Raw genomic sequence first — 15,841 nt, 5'->3', positions numbered from 1 at the left:
ATCAGGTGGGCCTCCCGTCTATGTGGTGTGGCCCATAAACAGTCAGATCTACACATCAGGTGGCTTCCTAATTACTTGGGCAGTGACATTTGGTCTTTTCCAGTTAACCATCATCATCCATTTGTTTATTAAAATACTTGGTACATACGCTGGCCGTCCATTTGTTGCAGTTCCTATTTATTTATTCCACACAATATAAACAGTGGATCCCTTCCGATGAACGGCACGGATCTCAGACACCTGCCAAGTTTAGTACTTGCGAGGGTATGATTCGATTTTCAACTTCGGCGAGGAGCCTTCGCGAGGCGGATCCCAGATCCTCTCCTCATTTCTCGTCTGGGAACCTCGAGGAGTTTGTTTTGTATCTGTCGCGACTCACAAACCAACGTGTATTTGCTACCAACTCGGGCCGACATGCTGAGATGGTTAGATGATTTAAACCGTCCATCTTGTGGATTATAATGAATGCAGTTGATAATACTAAACGTATTCGGAATCGATGATTGCGTCCATCACTCTGCATGGATGAATTTAGAAAAAGGGAAATTTTCAATGGGTTGTATTTAACTCTAGGAAATCAAAGGCTAGGAATGTTACTGAAAAATGGTATACCATAATAGCTTATAATCAGAAATAACGAGAATATGGATGGTTAAAATAATCCATGGCGACACATTGTAGACACTGAGTCGCGACAAACGGAAAACGAAAGAAGCTTTGAAAACCCCACTTGGCCACGTCAGACTGCTAGCTAAGCATCAATACCATTTCAAGCACTGCTCTTGCCTCATCATTTCCATGCTCTGTCTGTGAAGGGAAGGTGGAAAGAAGCGGCTTCTTCATCCCTTCCTCTCCTTTCTCTTCCTATTTCTAGCCGGCCATCATCCGATCACTGAGAAATCGAAAATTAACGCACGAGATCATCTCCTTCAATCTATCTCCGATCTCGAAACTCCGGTAAATTTCTCAACAGAAACCCCAGCTCCCCTTTTCTGGTTCGAATTCGAGCCGGATCGGGTGCGTTTCTACGTTTTCCTGCACTTTCTAGCTTTTATCGGTGTTTCGTGAGGTTTTCGTTTATCTGTTAGTTTCGTTGGGATTGGATGCTGTATCTTGATTTTCTGCTCTTAAATTTTCATTTCTCGATGGAAATAACGATTTTGGGGTAGAGAGTTTTGTAATTGGTTCTTTTGATTAAAAGAACGGCACAAGATGATTGGTTTCTTGCGTTGTTCTTCTTCCTTGGGGGAATCATCAAATACAGTTCCCAGCATGCATAGCTTACCACGCTGCACCGATTTTACCGCTAACTGGTCCTTTGTGCAGGACATCCATGCCGTGCAAAAGGTGGGGCCCATAATATAGACCATCTGGTGCAAAAATCATGCTGATAGACTCATCAATTGGGTTTCATGGTGTGGTCCATCAGATGAGTGGATCAGCATGATTCTTTTCCCTACAGATGAACTTTATGATTGGTCCCATCTTTTGGACGGCTCTGATGTACCACACACATGGCATGCTATTCCGATGATGGTTTAGAATGGTAAACTTATAACCAAGGTTTAAAGGATCATCTGAAGTGATACGTACGGTATCGCCCATGAGTAATATGGCTTTATTGACATGAAACAGATCGATGGAAGGGCGATACGGGACAGTATACAGGGCCGACTGGGCTGCAATGGTGGTGGATGATAAGATACCTGATCCACTGATTTAAAACTCCTGTGTTTTGTCATCCATTTTAAGGTTACTGTTTTAGAAAGTAATCCTTTCTGCAATATCTCATGTTAGTTTGAGATGTATGTCCTCTAAAGGCATCAAAGAAACAATGTATTAAATAGAAGATGAATGTAATGTGCTGATTCCTGTACATAGAGAACTCCCACAAACATATCATTGTAGTAAATAAAAACACAGGATCTTAATAGAGCTTGGGGAAGGCAACTGTAAGAGTAATATCCATCTTTTATTAAAAGCAAAGCTATTCCTCTTTTAGATGCCATTTATGCAGCATTCCACTTTGGGATCCAACTTGATATAAGAGTTGCTTTCATGGGATTCAACATAAACCTAAGGGTGTGTTTGGGCACCTCTAAAAATGCATTTTAATGTGCTTTCTACCACAACAAGCTCTGACTTGAGTGTGAACACCTGTTCTAAGCATTCCGCAGCTGGAATGAAGCCTAAGGTTTGTTTCCCCCCTCCGAAGGATATGAAGCCTAAAATTGTGGCTCATCTAGGTATCAAACGGGCCTGAAATTTCACTGGAATGGTTTTTTCATGATGGCGAGCATGACAAATGGTTCGTATTTTCGAGCGCATGGCACTTGTGAGCATTTGTGTGAGAGGCAGTCAAACACAGCCTCACCAAACTGACTTTAAAGGTACTGGGAGGGAGCAGATTTCCCAACAAATGTACAGAGCAATTGCAGATTTAATTGGAAATGAAAAAATAGATGGCATCCAAACACACCCTAAGATTTGAATTGTTAATCTTAGTATACAGTGTTGCTGCTTATTTGCAAATTCTTTCCACCCACATTCAGACCCATTCATGATTTTTAATCGGACCTAAAATGTTCACGGCTTCTTAAACTGTGATATCCATGCAGCTATTTCTACTCGTTACCTTCCTACAAGTTACCAATCATGGAAAAGCTCCTTTGGTTACTAAATTACAATCTTCCAAGGAATTTATATAAGAGGCCCATTCCATTACAAAAATCTTTGCCGTCAAGAACACCTCCACCTCCTTACAAGAACTATTGCAAGAACACCTCCACCTCCTTACAAGAACTGTTGCCAAAACACCTCCCATTTCTTTCCCCCAAATCGCCCACCAGGTGGCTAACTTAGCCAATTTCGAAATAGTTGTCTTTTGCCTCCCAAATTCAAATCCCCACACTGTGCCAACTCAGAGCAGCTCCTCAATCAACTCTTGTATAACCTCTCAAAAAGTCTGAGAAAGCAACTCCACATCTCCCAAAGTGGTAGTTGACTGACTTAGTGTCCACTACGCATAGCACACATGTTGGGGAGGACCAAAAATCATCTTTGAAGATTGTTTATGCTCAGAACTCTTTTTCTACCAGCAAGCCAACCAAAAGCTGGGTGTGCCCTTGGAAACTCAGCTCTCCATCTGTGTTGTGCTAGGAAATGATTGGGAGAGGTTGTGATTGGTTATTCATTGCCTTGTGGCAACGTGGCCTCTAATGAGACGGAAGCTTTGGTGTTATGAGAAGCGTTGGCATGTTTTCTTTGCTTCCTCTGGGATCGCGCTTAGTGAAGGCAATTCCTGGCCTGCAATGCCGTAATGTGGCCGTTTGGTCAGAGTTTTTGGCATGTCGGATTTCTGAGGTTGAGGTAGGGAGGTGGGGAGGTAGGGGACATGTAATTGGTCAGACTTTCTAGCATGTTGGATTTATGAGGTTAAGGGTGGGAGAGGACACGTAATTGGTCAGTCTTTTTGGCATGTCAGATTTCTGAGGTTGCCATCTATGAAACCTGGTGGGGGAGGAAGGGAGTGTTATGTAACTTGGCATGTCTGATTTCTAAGTCTTCCATGATATGGAATTGGGATTTTGATTGTTGTTCCGATTATTTATTATATTCCGTTTATCATTGTCACAGATTACTAGCACTTTTGCTTCAAATGTATTCTTCTGATTTGTTAGGAATTGGGGTTTTTATTGTCATTCCAGTTATTTATCATTGTCGCTAATACAAAGTTTCATGTAGACTGTCTCCGGCGGCAGTAATTGGTGAAACTTTGTGTTTTACCCCCCTGTTGCATCGACAGACCTCGTTTTTCCATTCAGCGATAAAATGCCAAAGGAAAGAAGAGAGCGTTCTGTGTCATTCGACAGATCTCGGGCATCACCTTTCCCTTCCAGCTCCAGCCACCCCAAGTGGTCTTCATGCATAAACTCCTCAGAAACCGCAGAGGATGTGAAGGAATGGGAAGATGCCAGGTGCCCTGTGTGCATGGAACATCCTCACAATGCCATCCTCCTCGTTTGTTCCTCCTACGACAAGGGCTGCCGTCCTTACATGTGTGACACAAGCTACCGTCACTCGAATTGCCTTGACCAGTTCTGTAAAGCATTCTCTGAAACCCCCTCAGCACAGATGCTGCAAGAATCAACAATTTTAAGTGATGTCACCCACCCAGCACAGGAACAGCAGCATACGCCGTTGAACCAAGATAGTGATGGACATGCCCCACAGCCTGCTCCTAATGTGGGCCAGGAGCAATCGAAACTGTTGTGTCCCCTTTGTCGGGGCAAGATAAAGGATTGGATCGTAGTGGAGCCAGCTCGCCAGTTCATGAATGCGAAAGTGAGGAGCTGTGCCAGGGAGGCTTGCATGTTCAGTGGGACATATTATGAAATAAGGAAGCATGCGAGACTGGAGCACCCACTGGTGCGGCCGTCAGAGGCAGACCCAGAGCGGCAGCGGGATTGGAGGAGGTTGGAGCGACAACGTGATCTAGGAGATGTGCTCAGCACGTTCCAGTCAGTGTTCAATGAGGATAGGGTTGAGGGGGGCCGAATGTCATTCAGTGAGGATAGGGTTGAGGAAGGCCATATTTCTTTCGACGAGGGAAGCTTGCTGACTGTACTTCTCCTTATCCGAGTTCTCCCACAAGATTCTAGCATCAACTGGTCAGTACCATCAAGGTTTCGGGGGCTGTCAAGGAGCCGAAGGAGAGGATCACTATGGGGGGAGATGTATGACGGTGAGCCTAGCACTTCTACAAGAGGTGAGGATGATGGATCGGAAGACGTGTCAGGCATATGGTACCATCGTGATAGGGGTCAATGACATAGAATGCCAGACAACGAGCCATGATGGTAGCAAGCAAGTTCAAACTGTTTGCATTGTGAGGGCCTTTGTTAGTGTTGTGAACTTCTGTTTCAAGCAGTGAGTTCTTCTACCTTTAGCTACCATATTCATGTGACATTTATTATCTGGATTTGTGTTTGAACTTGCCAAGGGACTCAGGCGAGACCTGTGAATGTTGGAGCATGTTTTCAAGCCATGAAGCTTGAAAATCAGTTCAGCCTGCCGATTGAGTGGGGTTTGCACGCATGCACAGAATTAAACAAAATCGAATAGTCATTTGATCAATGTTCTATTCTCAATTTACATGCGACCCACCCGATAAGCAGATCAGCTTGATTCTCTAACCGAATAGCTTGGAATCTGGCATGTATCCCACACACACATGTGCTTCCCTTGGAAAATCAAAACATGCTAGTTTCATTTGCATGTCTTCATTGAAAATTTTCTTCAAGTCTTGGGGTCTATATTGTTTTCAGGTGAGTGGAAATGTGAGTGTTATAGTTCTCTTCATTATGATTGGAATGTGGACAGCCGAACTGGATAGTTCTTTTGATGTATGGTAAAAAAGGTAATTCATAATAATACCCATGACTACAGGATGGATTGAATGCGTCTCCACTTGAGTTTTGGATGGAGGAAAATTAAAATGTGGATTTTCCGTAACCTGGAATCCTTGTGGAAAACCATGGATTATCTTCCATCATTTATTATGGATTTCAGTTTTACATGGATTCTACCTATGGTCACCCCGTAATTTCTTGTCTCTGCCCCGGGAATTCCATTTAACACATTTTTGGGCTACTGAATATCTAGTTTTTGAGGACAAGCTGAGAAATAGAATTCGGTTTATAAAACTATTTTTTTTTCCACCCAAACAGAGGAAAGTGTGTTTTTGCTGAGAACTTAATTTCATTTGCAGGGTTATTCACATTCCCAAACATCATATTAGGGCCGTCAGTTCTAAAATAATTGATCTTAACTTCTTATTTCATGACTGTTATTGGGGTTTGTGCTGACAGTAGGGCTGTAACTTGGGTTCGGGTCTTGAACCCAATTGACCCAGCCTGAGTTCAGGTTGGGTTGTCAAGGTCCGGGGGTAGGATTTGGGTTGAGCAAAATTGGTCTGGGTTGGAAATTACCATATGAGTTGGGTTGATGAAGTATATTGTAATTTTGGTTGGGTTCGGGTGGGCACCTTTAGTTGGAATTCAAGTTGGCTGCGCATTGGGTCCGTTTGAGGTCGGTTTGGGTTTTGGTTGAGCAAAATCGAGCTGGGTTAGGTTGGGTTGGAAACGATCACATGACTTGGGTTGGGTCAAGTATATAGGAATTCGAGTTGGCATTGGGTGGGCACCTTGGGTTGGAATTCAGGTTGGGTTGGGTTGGGTTGGGCTGCAGGTTCAGTCCTTTTGAGGTTGGGTTTGGGCTCAGGTTGCCCCTCAACCTGACCCAACCTGCCCGAGTTGCACCCTTAGCTTGCAGGCAGGCATCACGGGAAAACCATCAAAACTGATACAGCTTCTTTAGGCCTGATCCTGGCCTTGTGGCCTAGAAAACTGATACAGCTTCTTTAGGCCTGACTTTGTGGGTGTAGAGACATTTTTAAAAAAAGGGTTATGAGTATTGGGTTTAAACTCAATTGGTACGACGGTTAGATTTAATAAGACACAACTTTTCAAAACAAAATATGAAAGGTGCAACCTTTCAGACTTGTATTCAACTATGGCCACGGACATGGACGCTATACCCCTGCTCGGACGGTAATCGCACAAGCAGGGCTCTGTGGGGCCCATTGTGATGTAAGTGTTTTATCCACCCCGTTCATAGTTTTTCTCAGATAATTTTAAGATATGATTTTCTCAGATAATTTTAAGATATGATCCAAAAAATAGGCAGTTCCAAGTATTATGTAGACCACAAATTAGGGATCGAACTTCCACCATTAAAAACTTCTTGGGAGCTGGAGAAGTTTCGGATCATTCTGATATTTGTTTTTTCACTTCATCCACGTCTACATGACCTTGTTAATAGGATGGATGGTAAAAACACATCACGGTGTCCCTTATAAAGGTTTCAACAGTGGGTGTCATTATCATTGCAGCTTCTTTTGGTGTGGTCCACTGGAGCTGTGGACCTGCCTCATTTTTAGGATCATGCCTTACAATGATCCGCGAAAAGCGATGAACGGTATGGATAAAACATTTACATCACGGTGGGCCCCACAAAGCCCTGCCCGGACCAATTACCGTCTGGGCATGGGTAGGACGTAATATGCGTCCCTATGGCCACGGCCACAGCCTGTCCCGACGAAAATTTTGAAACAATAATTTGTTTTAAAATAATTTACAATATAACACTCTGCCCAATTTCTTCCCTCCTAAAAATGAGACCTGGTTCCCTAAACTAATGCATCTCTCCTGCTAACGAGGAAAACAGCCTTGGACCCACCTGTTTTCAATTGGGAGCCATTCGATCATTTCAGAGGTGGGGACCACCTTCCCTTTCAGATGCCCTGTCGTGGAGGTTGCAAAATACCTCTCCCCATTTGTAAAAATCTGAAACCTTGCAATTGGTTGCCAATAAAGAAAATTTCAGAGATCGGCTCCTATTGAAACAATTAAAGGTGCATTATTCAACGGCCTGGATCTTCCAAATGTATTGGTTAACCATCTATTCAACGGTTGGGATTCTTCCAATCTTGAGTGAATGGTGCCATATTTTTCAAGACTGGTACATAAACTCACCAAAAAAAAAAAACTGGTTTAGATGTGAACTATTATTATACTCAAATGGCCGGGTCACTGTAAAACCGGGTCAGTGGCTGAGGGGAGAGGAGTTTAAAAGTGAAACTACGTCAATGAAAGCTCGAACCCACTTGAAAATCAGAGCCGAGTTTTTTTTAAAATGAAACTACATCAATCAAAGCTCGAACCCATTTGAAAGTTAGAAGTTTTAAGAAAATCACAATTACTAGGAGATTTAGATGAAAAGATGACCGGACAACAGACGGTTTTACACAACATACAGATGTGATCGACCTAGTCAGTAGATTGGCCTGATTTTGTAGAAAAATGAATTCATGTTTTCCTGCATTGTGATTGGTCCACAGTCTCAAATATCACTAACATCGTCAGTATTGTTACATTAAGGATCCGGATTCAATGGTGTGGATGAAACAGGATTTACAAATAAATGGTGTTTAGCATCAAACACCTCGGTTTGTACAGACGGCCCATTGACTGCATATTAAAGGGATCTTATGATATATGACCCACATCTTTTCATGATAAACATGAGGTTTCAATTTGAATAAGATAATTCAGAATCATATGGGATCAGATTAGGATATCTCATTATTGATAATTCCATCTTCATCAGATCCTCCTCCTTTCTCTTAGAGCCTAATCTGCCACTGAGCTGCCTTCAATATTCTCTTCCGTTGGGCATTGGTTGCATCACGGACCAGATCATCACATGCGTTGCATTTCAAATCTGAACCACCCAATTAGTGGGACCCCACAATAGATGGATTATAACCTGAACATCTAAGGGAGTGGATTAGGTGCGGCCCGGCCTCACCCAAGCTGATGCAGCCTTACAATAGGGCCCCACCTTGATGTATGTTTTACACATCCTCACCGTCCTTCTGTTTTGCCAGATCATTTTAGGGCGTAAACGCAAAATGAATCAGATCCAAATCTAAGGTGGACCATACCATAGGAAGCAGTTGTGATTGACAATTTAAAACTTCTTGTGGGCCACAAAAGTTTTGGATCAAGATAATATTTATTTTTTCTTCCTTCTTTTATCTCGGTTTGCATAACCTTATCAACAGGTTAGATGGATAATAAACATTTAAGTGGGTCTTAGGAAGTTTATAATGGTACGACATTTAATTACAGTGCTTCCTACGGTTCATGTGAGATTTAGATATGTTTCACTTTGGGACTCATATAGATTTGGAAAAACTAATGAATGAGATATAGAATACATACGACAATATAGGGGCGGTTTAGTTTTCAAAAAATAAAATTTACAAAATAATACCTTATTAACATGGTATTTACTTTTACAAAATAATACCTTATTTATGAAATCGGATTGCGTACTGAGTTATTCAAAGGTTAGGATTCTTCCAAACCTCAAGTGTATCATACCACAGGAAACAGTGGTAGTAATGATTTTTCACCGTTGAAACCTTTCTAGGCCCCACGGTGATGTTTACTTGCCATCCAACCTGTTCATAAGATCTTACAGACATGGATGAAAGGAAAAAGAAATAATATAACCTTGATAAAAAAAACTTCTGTGGCCCACAAGAATTTTTTCAACGGTGGACGCTCAATTTACACTGTTTCCTATGGTGTGGTCAATTCAAGCGTTGGATATGATTCATATTTTGTCTCAAGCACTAAAAATATCAGATAAAAAGGGTTGACGGAGTGGATTAAATATATAAATCATGGTGAACCTCGAAGAGTTTACTCAGTACGCTAAGCATACTGTTTTACTCGGTACGCAATCCGCTTCCATTATTAATATGGTATTTACATCCAGTGGCTTTTTAAAGAATTTAAGTACGTTTCTGTCAAAGGTACCTTCCGTTAATTTACAAAAATGCCCACCTGAAGATGCGTAGGAAAATGGAAAAGGTTGCTAATTATCATCAATGAGCTGTAATTTTAAAATTAAAAAATTCCACGCATCTTGAATAGGGACGTGGCTACTGGTGGCTGCTGTGGGTCCCATCATGATGTATGTGTTTTATCCACACCGTCCATCCAATTTTTGAGACCATTTCAGGGCATGAGCTCAGAAATGAGGCATGTATAAATCTCAGGTTGACCACGCCTAGGAAACAGTGGTGATTGAATACCCACCATTAAAAACTAACTTGGGCCCACCGTAATGTTTATTTTCTATCCAGCCTTAAACCTGTTGATTAGGTCACACATACATGAATGAAGGGAAAACACAAATTTCAGGTTGATCCAAAACTTATCTCTAAAGAAGTTTTTAATGGTGGGCGTTGAATCACCACTGATTCTTATGGTGTGGGCCAACTGACATTTAGATCTTTGTCATTTTAACTCATAAGATAATATGGTAAAATGAATGGACCATGCGAATAAAACATATATCATGGTGCGGCTCACAAGCACTGCATTCAAACCGCATCCAAGTTTGCTAAAAGTTAGAGATTTACGTATCAAGGTAAGCCTAGGCCTCTAAAGCCTTCTACAGGGGAAGCGGATTGCGTACTGAGTAACTCAGTACCCTTAAGCGTACTGAGTAAACTCTGTGGGGTCCACCGTTATTTATTTATTTTATCCACTCTGTTCATCAATTATAACAGATAATTTTAGGGTTGAGCCCAAAACGGAAGCATATCCAAAGCACAAGTAGACCACACCACTGGAAAAAGTTTAATTGAACTTATACCATCAAAAAGTTCTTGGTGGCCACAGAAGTTTCCGATCAAGCTGATGTTTGTGGTTTCTCTTCATCCATGTCTTTTTCATATTATGAACAGGTTGAATGACAAATAAGTATTACTGTAGGCCTTAGGAAGGTTTCAACTGTGGAAATCATTATTCTACACTGTTTCCTGTGGCATGGTCTACTTGACCTTTGGATTTATTTCAATTTTCAGATCAACTCCTAAAATTAGCAGGAAAAATGGATGGACGGTGTGGACAAAACACCTACATTCATAGTGGCCATAATTGAGTTTCCTCAGTACTACAAAAGCATACTTAAGTAACTCAGTACGCAATCCGATTTCTTCCATAGGAAGTGTGCTAGGATGCTAGGTCAAAGCTACAGTGACGTTTGTGAGAAATACTTCATGAATCCTGTTGAAACATTGGTACGACTACAAAAGTTTTACATCAAGCTACAGCTTTTTGTATTTTCATTTCAAGAAAATAATGGCTGGGATGGCATATAAATATCAAGGTGAAGCCTAGAAAGTTTCGACCATGGATGTACCTCATATTTAGTCGCATGTTCTGAAATGAGCTCAAGAGACGGAAGTTCTGAGTGTATTTCTAACAAACCGTCCACGGTACGCCCGCGGAAGTCGCCTTCCCCATGAAATCGGCTTCATACAGGCGCATAAGAGAAGCATATTGCCTATGCACTTGCTGCATGGAAATCGGTGCAGGGCTATGTGGGGTCCATACTAATATATGAGTTTATCCATGCCATTCATTTAAAATTTTCAAATCATTTTAAGGTATGATCTCAAAATTAAGGCAGATCCAAAGCACAGATTGACTACACCATAGGAAGAAGTTGTGATAATGATGCCAACCGCTGAAACCTTTATAAAGGCAACCATGCTGTTTATTTGCCGTCGAACTACTTGGATGAAGGGTGAGAACAAATTTGAACTAATCCAAAACTTTTGCAGCCCGAAAAGTTTTCAACGGCAATCGTCCAATCCCACCATTTCCTCTAATATAGTACAGTTTAGATATGCACCTGCCTTATTTTTAGGCTCATATTCTAAAATGAGCTGACAGAATGGATGAATGGCGTGGATAAAACAAATACACCTTGGTACGGCTCACAGCTTTGACACTAGCTAACTTGGCTAGTGGTGGATCCGACCCGATCCGAAAGCCTGGATCAGGGTGGTTCAAGTTGGATCAGTTAGATCCCACCATTCATTGAATCAAGTCCGGATCATAGCTAATCCGGACCGATTTGAACGGAATGGATCCTGTGGTATGGTCCACTTGAGCTTTGGATATGTATCAATTTTGAGTTCAACCACTATAATAATATAGAAAAACGAATATATGACGTAGATAAACTACATGCATTAACGGTGGGCCCAACAGAGTTTACTCAATACGAGCCCAGTGCAATTTTGTGGGAAGCGGATTGGTTAGCGGTGGGCCCAACAGAGTTTACTCAGTACGAGCCCAGTGCAATTTCGTGGGAAGCGGATTGGTTACCGATTAACTCACTGCGCTAAGCGTACTGAATAAACTCTATGGGGTCCACCATGATTTATATATTTTATCCACTCCTTCCATCTATTTTATAATATAATTTTAGGGCTTAAGCCCAAAAATGAAGCATATCCAAATCTCAAATGAACCACACTATAGGAAAAAGTGTGAATTGAAAGTCTACCATTGAAAAATTCTTGGGGCCATGGGAGTTTTGGATCAAGCTTATATTTTTATTTTCCCTTTGTCCATGTTGTTATGATCTTATGAACAGGTTAGATCACAAATAAACATCACTGTGTGGCTTAGAAGGGTTTCAACGGCGGAAATCATTATTCCCACTATTGCTTGCGGTATGATACACTTGAGCCTTTTATATGCTTTAATTTTGGGCCCAACCCCTTAAATGAGGTGTAAATATGGATAGACCACATATATTCATGGTGGGCCCAACTGAGTTTACTCAGTACCATAAGAGCACACTGACTAACTCACTTCACAATCCAAATTTAAATTTTGTGCCGTGCACGACAGATGCTTTCCGAACGTGGATTTCCTACTAAAGGCTTTCATAAAAAGTTCCTCCCCTAGGGATGTTAGGTGGGGCCACTGCACCGTATGTTATAAATCCATTTTGTCCATCCATTTTTAGAGCTCGTTTTAGTACATTCTACAAAAAAAAGTAATGAGATGAATACAACACTCAAGTTGCTTGTTTTAGTACATTCTACCAAAAATGAGGTGGATACAACACTTGGGTAGGTCACACCAGAAGGAAAATTAGGGAAAGAAATTTCTACCGTTCAAACCTCACTAGGCTCCACCTTGATGTTTATATGATATCCAAACCTTTTACAAGGTTATTACCATTGGGATGAAGTTGAAAACACCAAAATTATAACCTCATACAAAACTTTCATGGCAATAAAAACGCTTCAATAGTGCTCACTGAATTCCCACTTTTTCCTCTTATATGGCCCACATGAGTGTTGGATATATCTCATTTTTGGTTGCACATCCTAAGCTGATCTCATAAAATGGATGGACGGGATGGATTTCTGAAAACATTTTGGTGGGCCCCACCCAACATCTTTGAGTAGGAACAAATCCGCATCATTACAGGCTGTGCGTAGATACTGTCGTGCAAAGACGCCTCAAGTTCGAGTTGTACAAACGGCCTAAATGAGATCAAATTTACATGGCCCCATAATGATGTATTTATTATATCCATATCGTTTATCTATTTTTCATGATCATTTTAGAGCATTTGAAAAAAAAAAATTGATCCATAGCCCCAACTCGATCCAAACTATACCTAATCTGATCTGACTCGGTTTCCTTAACCGAGTCAGGCTCGGTTCGGGCTAGGCCAACCATACATCGGATCGGTTCGAGTCAGATATCCCAGACTCAATCCCGGATCAAATCGAGTTCGGGTCAACATATGTAAATTTAGGATCGATTCGAGTTGGACCCAATCCAATCCGACTCAGTTCGATGCATGGTGGAATCACTAGCCACATGCACCCAACACGTGCATCACTGACCGTGAGACCTCTTTGATGTATGTATTGCATATCCAGTCCATTCATTTGAAAGTTACATGAACCAAAAATTTAAGCATATCCGAAACTTAAAACTTTTGTAGTCCTCAAGTTTTTAATGGTTTGCATCCAATCACCATTCTTTCTTGCAGTGTGGCCCATTTGTGGTTTGGCCACCAATCTTAAAACATTCACCAGTAGTTTTAATTATCAAGTCGATGACCACTAATTGAACGGTAAGGATTGACAAACAATTACAATTGAGGATTATGGTGGGCCCTGTGAAGTTTTTAATGGTGGGTTCAATCGGTAGTGTTTTCTATGGTATGGTCCACCCAATATTTGGATTTGCTTAATTTTTTGGTTCATACCCTACAAGGAGCTGGAAAATTGGATGAAGAGATCATATGAATATCATTTTGATCCAAAACTTGGGGCCCACAAGGAGTTTTTGATGGTCAATCACCACTCTTTCCTGTGCTGTGGTCCACCTGAATTTTCATCTATTTAATTTTGAAGTTCATGTCATAAAATGACCTGTCAAAACAGATGGACGGCGTGGATGTCAAAGTAGGACCCCACGGTCAAGGATCCACCCACCTCGGTGGTTTCGGGAATACAGAAGAAGATTGGCTGGTGTACCACACACCAGCTATATAGCTGGTGTATCGAGGTAAGCAAGTTATGTGGGTCAAATCATGAGGTATCTGTTATATCTGAACCGTCCATCCATTTTGCGAGCTCATATTAAGGCTTGCTCCAATGAATAAGACAGATTTAAAGACCAACTGGACCATACTGCAAAAAGTGGTGGGAGATTGGACGCCTACCATCGAAACCCTTTTGGTGGTCATAGAAGTTTCACATCAGTATGAAATTTGTTATTCATCTTCATCTAGGTATTCTTGACCTTATGAACGGATTGAATGGAAAATAATCGTTACGATGGGCCTTACTAATTTTTTAACGGTGAAAATCACTATCCCGCAGCTATTTTAGGTGTGGCCCATTTGAGCTTTGCATATGATAATTTTTTTGGCTAATTCTCTAAAATGATCTCAAAAGATGGATGAACGGTGTGGATATAATAAATACAACCATGATGCACCTGTTATATCTATACCGTATAACCATTTCTAGAGATCGTTTTATAGCGTTTCAAAGAGAGTGCGATAGATCTAAAGTTCAATGGATCCACTGCAGAAAACCGTGGGAGCAGTCACACCCACCGTCGAAACATTTATAGGACCCAACGTGATGTATTTTTAAGATCTAACATATTATAAGTTAACATAGGTACAGATGAAGTGAAAACAAAAATATCAGCTTGATTGGAAACTACCGTGGCCCCTAAGAGGTTTTGAACGGTGGATGTCACTGTCCCCACTATTTTCTATGGTGGGGTCCACTTGAACTTTAGATCTATCTTATTATCTTTGTAATGCCATAAAATGATCTTTAAAAATGGTTGGACGGTATGGATACAACACATGCATCATGGTGGGTCTACAGAGCTTGGTGACGTCACTTATTTTGCTACTAACCAGTATCCAATTCGCGCCCCGTCTTCGCACGACACGTATCTACGCCAGCCAATCCGCTTCCCGGAAATACATGAAGCCGCATCCTACGCCTACAATCCCCGTAGAGCAGCGGTTATCCTGTTGAGCCATGTGTGCAACGCAATCTACAGATACTCACAGCTAAACCTGGAACACTCCCGAACTATCCAATCCTTTCATCGCTGGACCAACGTTCTTTAGATGCCCTGCCCCAAACAACAGGCGGGTCAGCTCATCAGGACTCATGAGTATCATAACTACGCAAAATAAATGGACGGCTAAAGAAACCAACGAACATCCTATTTCAAACCGAAATATAGTTACTACACTTATTGTATAGATATAACTTCCATTTCATTGAAAGATGTATAAAAATTCCATATGATGAACGGATGTGATCCTAAATACGTATCTAATATAACACGTCTGATGGCTGTGAAGTACACACCATCGAATACACTCATGTTGCACGATACTTTCTTTTCCCGCCCATTTGACCGATTTAGAAAACGGGATTTCCTGTAAAAAGAAGATCCTGCGTTTGTAAATCAAACTGGGGCCCACCATGATGTTTGTGAGAAATCCACCCCGTTCATCCGTTTTGTGAGATCGTTTTAGTATACCAGACGAAAAGCGAGCAGGATAAAAGACTCAAGTGGGCTGCACTAAAGGAAAATGTGGGTAGTGAAATTCCTACCGTTGAAACCTCCCTGGGTCGATAGTGATGTTTACAATCCATCCATACCGTTCATAACGTAATTCCTACTGGGATTAACTTAAAATACAAATATTAGGATGATTCAAAACTTATGTGGACCACAAATATTTCATCCGTGGACGTTCAATCCTCACGTTTTCGGCCCACTTTAGTATTGGATCCGGCTAAGTTTTATCCTAATCACCTAAAATGAGCTAAAAATCG

General features: G+C 41.3%; 1 protein-coding gene across 3 annotated transcripts; it reads left to right on the top strand.

Moving 5' to 3' along the window:
• The first annotated feature begins 767 nt into the window (after nucleotides 1–767).
• LOC131255896 (uncharacterized) lies at nucleotides 768–5,465 on the top strand. Of its 3 annotated transcripts, none has more exons than XM_058256842.1 (2): nucleotides 768–957; nucleotides 3,825–5,465. In XM_058256842.1, the coding sequence occupies exon 2, from the start codon at nucleotides 3,832–3,834 to the stop codon at nucleotides 4,828–4,830; it is 999 nt and encodes a 332-aa protein (XP_058112825.1). In that variant the 5' UTR covers nucleotides 768–957; nucleotides 3,825–3,831; the 3' UTR covers nucleotides 4,831–5,465. The 3 variants fall into 3 exon arrangements, with proteins under 3 accessions (XP_058112825.1, XP_058112805.1, XP_058112815.1); XM_058256822.1 differs by having other exon boundaries at nucleotides 770–957; nucleotides 3,745–5,465; XM_058256832.1 differs by lacking the exon at nucleotides 768–957 and adding an exon at nucleotides 993–1,017 and having other exon boundaries at nucleotides 3,745–5,465.
• Nucleotides 5,466–15,841: the final 10,376 nt, after the last annotated feature.

The sequence above is a fragment of the Magnolia sinica genome, chromosome 1, assembly GCF_029962835.1.
Source record: "Magnolia sinica isolate HGM2019 chromosome 1, MsV1, whole genome shotgun sequence".
In the NCBI taxonomy this organism is placed as follows: domain Eukaryota; kingdom Viridiplantae; phylum Streptophyta; class Magnoliopsida; order Magnoliales; family Magnoliaceae; genus Magnolia; species Magnolia sinica.
This window is presented reverse-complemented; position numbering and strand designations above follow the sequence as displayed.

Excerpts from the sequence above, each read along its gene's own strand:
- LOC131255896 (XM_058256842.1), top strand. The coding sequence starts at position 3,832 with ATGCCAAAGGAAAGAAGAGAGCGTTCTGTGTCATTCGACAGATCTCGG.